The 6,851-nt window shown below is 40.8% G+C and overlaps 1 protein-coding gene across 1 annotated transcript; it reads right to left on the bottom strand.

Annotated features, from left to right (window-relative positions):
* Positions 1-2,511: 2,511 nt before the first annotated feature.
* Positions 2,512-6,836, bottom strand: LOC119363401 (isopentenyl-diphosphate Delta-isomerase I-like). Its single transcript, XM_037628745.1, has 7 exons — positions 6,679-6,836; positions 4,981-5,036; positions 4,787-4,878; positions 3,703-3,805; positions 3,475-3,612; positions 3,058-3,307; positions 2,512-2,826 (listed from the first exon to the last, which is right to left on the bottom strand). Exons 1-7 carry the CDS (start codon positions 6,741-6,743, stop codon positions 2,715-2,717), a joined length of 816 nt encoding a protein of 271 aa, XP_037484642.1. The 5' UTR covers positions 6,744-6,836; the 3' UTR covers positions 2,512-2,714.
* Between the last annotated feature and the right edge of the window lie 15 nt (positions 6,837-6,851).

The following is a 6,851-nucleotide window of genomic DNA, read 5'->3' on the forward strand; positions in this document are numbered from 1 at the left end:
TTTGCCTCCACAAGAAAGAAAATTCAGTGTTGAAAATTAGCGTTTCACAAGATTTTTTTGATACTTTTTGCACGGGCCAAAAAAAGTGGTTTTTCCGTAAAACTTTGTGCGCATATATATAACATGGAGATGTACGTGTGAAACTTTTTTTGAAAAGTATGGCATTTAGAAATATGTTTTCCGAAGTGGGTGTAGTCGTGAAAATGTACCCGGATTCATCCAGCCATTTTTCGCAACAGGCAAACCATTTAAACCCGATCCACGCATCACCGACTCACCACTGGCAAGGGATGGCACGCGCTAAGTTTGGGTACGAGTGGAGCCACACATACCATTACCTGTTCCTCCCTGAGCTTATGCATCACCCATACCCATACCTGCCAATGGGTACAAATTTTTTCATACCCGCCACTCGACGGGTTAAAGGGATACCAATAGGCAAAATATCCACATCTGCTATACATCAACATGAGCATCACATATTCACAAAAAAACAATATATAATCGTAATTTATAAATAACAATGCATCATAACAACATTGCATACTTATAAAGAGCAACATATCATAAAAAGATACCACATTCTCATAACAACATCATTTACTCGTAAAAAACAACATATATTTATCCATTTGGAGTTAAAGAACTTAAAATAAAGTTTGACATATTTTTGTCTCATGTCCTTATCTTAATAGGATGTTTAACCGTCGGATACACGGGTAATAGGTATCCACTGCCATCCCTTCTCGCGCTGGCTCTGCGTGCCCATGCCGTGGCATGCGACCTATATGAATCGGTCCATTGACGGACTTTACTATGTTTTCTAAACCATTTTGTCTTCTTTTTTTCTTTCTTGTTTTTTTTTTCAGTTTTACCTATTTTTCATATTTTTATCTTCGGGTATTTATCTTACAATTCTTTTGATATGTTTTTGCAGTTTGGGAACATATTCTTAGAATCCCTTAACATTTTTGTAATAGTGAGATATTTCTAATCCCAACGTTAGTTGAAATTCAAGGACAATTTTAGAATTCATGAATATTTTCTAAAACACATGACTATTTTAAAAATTCGAAAAGATTTTGTAAATTCATCGTTGATTTTTATATTCATAGTTTTTTTAGTTCCTGGTCATATTTTGAAATCTGAGAATATTTCTTGGATTCGTAATTTTGAACTCAGGATTTGTTTTTGTAAAATTGGCAACATTCTTTCATTTTATGTTTTTTTATTAAATTAATGGACAGTGTTTTACAGCTTTAGAAAGTATTTTAACAAGAAATTTGGAACATTTTCTAAATCATGATCATTTTTAAGTTCATGTTTCTTTAATAAACTGACATTTTTGAATTCCTGACCATTTTTTAAATCCGATAAGATTTTTTGTATTCCAAATATTTTTAAACTCGGTAACACTTTTTAAATTTGATAACATTTTTAAGATTTCGTGTGTTTTAATTCATAAACAATTTTTAGAATCTTAGAAATTATTTTAATAAGAAATCTTCCTGAAAAAAAAAGGCGACTGAAAAACCATCAAAAAAAGCATATAGAATACTTATGTCTGCTAGCCTCGTTGATGTGAGAAGCCATACTGAATTAGGGTTTACATCCATGCTTGCAGGAATGTTGGGCCATTGTTGGTGCTAGAGTAGTAGGTTGCTTGCTTAGTTGGTTCCTTGGGGTATAGAGGTATGCCTTGAGAAGTATTAATAATGTGTGTTTACTTTCTTACAGAGAAGTAGTAAAGTAAACACACAATGGCATTTGATCGGTCTGATACATTGCTTCTGATCAGACTACAGATTGCAAGTGTTTCCCTTTGTGTGTTTACTTTCTTACAATTAATAATGTGTAGGTTATGATCACCTGGGAGATAAAGGAAGAAAGGTTAATGAAGAATGTGGTTAAAAGCATGATAGTTTAGTACTCCCTCCGTTCCTAAATATTTGTCTGTATGTGGTAGTCATTTGAAATCCCTAAAAAGACAAATATTTAGGAACGGAGAGAGTAGTACTCTAATGTGATGAATCTATACAGTGTAGGTCATATTGCACAATTTTTCTTTATCTTCAGTACAACATAGCAGAAAAGGTGCCCCCTGTACATATTTTCTGCCACGTGACATGGATCATAGAAAAGCTGCCTATGTTCATCTGTTGCGCATCTGACTGAAGGAATTTCTGCATTTTTGTTACTTGCACTTCCCTGGACCCTATTGTATTTTCTTGCTCCTGTTGCAATTGCTGTTTGATAGTTGTACTGTATGTGTTATACGGTGAACATAACAGCACAATCAGTTACCACTGCAAATCAGCAAACGATTGTCCGCGGGCGCGGCATGCCTCCTGCACTAGTCTTTGAAGAAAAGGTGGGTTGCGAATACGCCCAGGTGGAGATCAGAATTCTCATGATCGTCTTACCAACGGAGCAAGCTAAAAAAAATCGATCAAAGGGGAGCACCCCCGGCTCCATTTTCATAGAAAACGAAACCAAACACGCATACAGGTCTTCTGGCAACGACACCAGGTTTCAAACAGTGATAAAGTATGGCAACAGCTGCCACTAGCAAAGATATTCTACCCCCTACTAGTAGTCTACTGGAGTATCAAAGATAAAAGATAGGATAAAACTTGATCTCATCTAGAACTGGGTAAATCAGCTCATTGGGAAGAAGACCACATGAATTTCTTCCGCCAGCCTTGGGTTCTCCTTTACTTGCTCCAGGGTAGCACGCCCTCCATGTGACAGCCCGTGGATGTTTTTGGACCAGGAAAGCGGAGCAAGCTAAATGCCACAGACATCTCCCGTTGGCACAACAAAAGCCTAGTGGGAAAATCAAAGCATATGAATTATGCCACCATTATCATTTTATCATCATCGTCGTTATGGTACAGGTGAATATGTGAGGTAATAACCAATACAAAGTGGCCATCATCGGGCCAGGTAACAACTGTTCTTTTATTATCCAGATGAGATGCGACGGTTTATCTAGCTGCCTGTGGATAAGTTCTTTTTCAGCACACAACAACAACTATCAAGAGATGGCGTCCTCACTTGAGCTTGTGGATGGTTTCCATGTCCACCGCCTCCGCGAGCGTGCCTTTCTCCAAGTGCTCCCACCAGCCCATGAGGAAGTTGTCCACCACCAGCCTGAACCAGGGGGACAGCTTCACGCCGCCCTCGCCGGTGTCCGCCTGCTGGATGAGCTCCCGCAGTTGCTCCCGGCTCACGTACTTCACGTCAGCCACTTCGTCCGGGTTCGGGACCAGCTTCACGTCGCGCACGATGAACAGCAGGTAGTCCACTGAGGACACGAGAAAACACACAAGTTAGCAACTCTTGCATTTCGGGCTACAGCGACAATGTTCAGATCACGAATCACTGTTAGAATGTACTCCCTCTGACATAAATGTAAGAACAGAGGGAGTAGCAGATACATAAGCGCTGCACGACACCCCGATGACGACTTACGCTCATGTTCGCCCCATTTCCCATCAGATGGTGCCTTGTAAAGCATCCGACCGAGAGGGGTGAACTGGTCAACAGGCACATCTTCAGCCGGGATGCCCAGCTCATCGAGGAGCTTCCTCTGAGCAGCATTTCTGACACCTAGAGAATTACAAGTTGCTAATCGTAAGTGAAACCCAGTAAGAAATGGAAGCAACATTGACTATATATCCTAGTAACCGTGGCACATACCAAGAAAGTTTTCCTGAATAAGCTCAGATTCACGGTACAGAGGATGGCTGCAGCAGGTGTTGGTCCATACTAAAGGAAACGTAACCTTCGTTGCAGATCTTTGCTGCAAGAATACAAAAATAATACGACAATGAATAAATGCATAATGGAAAGCAAGTTCAACCAAAAGACCGATCACAAAAGATATTTCAAAAACTGACTGAAAAATAGATAGAAGATAAGATGAGGTAAAGGGAGGATGCTAAACAGATTGTGATCCGTACTATGTACAATCATAAGTGCTTCATAGGTCGTACCAACTCCAGTTACGCGAAGGAAATTGTGATATCATGCTAAGCAGCATGACTAGGTTAAGTTATGGCTAGGCAGAGATGGATACATGTTTCAGTCTCTTCATGCTATTAATGTGAAGCAATATAAGTCAGATATTTTGACTATCATACAAGTCAAGCTGACAAAACTATAGCAGCTACTGATCATGTATGAAAGTGGAGCGCAAATACACTTCATCCATGTTTTGTTTTATTTCCAACTAACCATATTTTTTCGTCTAACTTTTGCCATGTTAAAATCAGATGTCAAGAGCTTTGTTAGCTCGGAAGCTTCTACCGAAGACACTTAAAGCGGACCATGGTAGGTTGGATCTTAAATCAAGGACCAGACAGTAAACTGACACCACTCAGTTTTTCTACTCAGCAGGTAGCAATTCTGTTTATGACTATAATATTATAATTAATTATATATAATCTACAGCCTACAGGGAGTTACAGAAACTAATGCAACTTCAGAGCTAAACATCATATTCATACCAAGAGAGAATTAACATCCAAATGTTTCAAAACGGTGTGCCTACGTGACCTAAACACTATCCACCGAAACAACGTTAGCTAGTTCTATGACGACTCAAGGCAAGAACGTAACTTTCAGGTGGAGACATTCTGTTATTATCTATCAGAGCTACTTGGTACTTCAGAAAAAGAAGTGTTCAGCCCAATCACTGAAAGCCTACAACCTTTGACAGATAGAATACGACACGACAAAAAGGAAAAAAACAGTAAGTTCCAAATGAAAGACTTCTCCAAACCTGAAGTAGCAGCTCATGTTTTGAGTTGAAAAGGAATACGCTGAAAGCCCTGTGGAGCAGGTTCAGAGACTCAATCTTCTCCATCAGATGGCCTACACACCGTACAATGACAAGTCATATTTTGCCAAGTGATCCTAATCAACATCAACAACAGAGAATTTGACAATATATTCAAATGACAGAAACGAACTTACAGGTATATTTTGATTCATGGCCAACAACGTTGTCCTGTTCATCTACCAAAATGCATCTGTGAAATATAAGCCAAGCACAGCAAACAAAAATATTAGTGAATGCCTATCTCCAGATGGCATAGATTAAGAGGAAGTCATGTTTACAGTTAAGCAATTCAAGTAATTAAAGGACTACACATGTACATATAACCAATGGCAAGCAACTAGACTTGAGGCTTATCATGCTTACATGGAACAACTACAGTCAAACTTGTCACGTTGCAGACAAAATCTGAACAAATTTGTCATGTAAGGAGTACTTGAAGGAAAAGGCTCATTTTTAGAACCACGGATGTTACTTTATCTTCTGAATTCCAGCATAAATGACTGCAGCCTTTGTGCTAACTTCACCCAAGCGCTCTACCCTCAGGAAGAAAAAAAATATTCACCCAAGTGCTTAAAAATAAAAACTTGCAAATTCGGTCCTTCATATAATTATCAGTTTCATATAATACAATATGAAAGGGGGAATATGAGCTCCTTATTGAAAAAAAAGAGTGAGGCTTTTATAAGCATGGGTATACCTACACCTGTTAACTCTTTGGATATTTATGGCGCACAAAAAAAAATCCAATTTTTTTCCTGAACATGTGGTACTGAATCGATGGTTCACATATAAAATTTTAGGGCCACATTCTTGAGCGTTTGGAGAAACAAAAAGAGTGAAGTTCGAGAAAAGAAAAATTGCGGCACATGTTCTTTTTATGTGTCCCACATACCATTGATTTTCATTCCGATTATTGGTGTGTAACATTGTATACTGCAGCCACGATTTTTTGAGATTTATAGTATAGAAATACTCCCTCCGTTCTAAAATAGATGACCTCTAAGTCATCTATTTTGGAACGGAGGGAGTACAACACAACCTCACTAATTCGTAAGGAAATTTATCTTTGATGCACGCTCGCCTTCACGCAATCTCCGGCTTCCAGTTAAATTTGTACTGCTCGTAATCTGAGCGTTTTTGTATGGCCTCCAGGCTATGGAACTTGTAAACCACCACCTCAGATCACGTTTAGCACATTTATAACATGGACGATTTTTGCAAAGAACTAGGTGCCTGCTTGTCGTCTAAAACAAACAGGCAGTCCTAAGAGGGGTCAAACCTCTGCTTTGATAGTACTAGTACACTAGCTGTTTCTTCCTGTTACGATGCTATGATATATACTCCCTCCGTCCCATAATATAACGTTTTCTGCCACTAGTACGGAGGGAGTACTTTGTAGCCAAACGCAGAGGCTGCACTAGAGTGCCCTCGTCGCATGGCAATGGCATGTCCGGATTTTCTGGGGCAGCGGTCTCCCGCACCGTATATATAGGACGAGATCGATGCCTCGTACCTCCCCGACACACAAGCCAACCGCACCCTCCCGTGATGATCCAAGTCATCACACCAAGACGGCAAGACGAGTACAGGACCCAATGTTCAGAATTCAAATCCCGCACCCTCCCGTCCTGATCCCCGACGAGATCCAACGAAGCAGCCAAACAATAGAGACCGAAAGCTCAAACCCCATACGTGAAACCAGGCCGACAAATCCAGATGCGCGCATCTCGGCACAACCCGGCGAGATATTCGAACTTAAAAAGCAACGAGAGTCGGAGGAGAGAGAGAGAGAGAGAGAAAAGGCAGGACAGGGATAGGATGCGGGCGCTCACTCATCGTCGAACATGAGGCGCCTCTGGACCTCGTCCATCCCGGCGTCGTCGCCCGTGCCGGCCATGTCTCGCGGCGGAGGAGTCCGGGCGGGCGGCGACCCGAGAGGTCTGCGGCCGTGCGCAGTGTGTATGCGCTGCGCAGGGGTGGGGCGAGGACAGGTGAGGACTGAGGC

The sequence above is a fragment of the Triticum dicoccoides genome, chromosome 2B (assembly GCF_002162155.2).
Source record: "Triticum dicoccoides isolate Atlit2015 ecotype Zavitan chromosome 2B, WEW_v2.0, whole genome shotgun sequence".
In the NCBI taxonomy this organism is placed as follows: Eukaryota; Viridiplantae; Streptophyta; class Magnoliopsida; order Poales; family Poaceae; genus Triticum; species Triticum dicoccoides.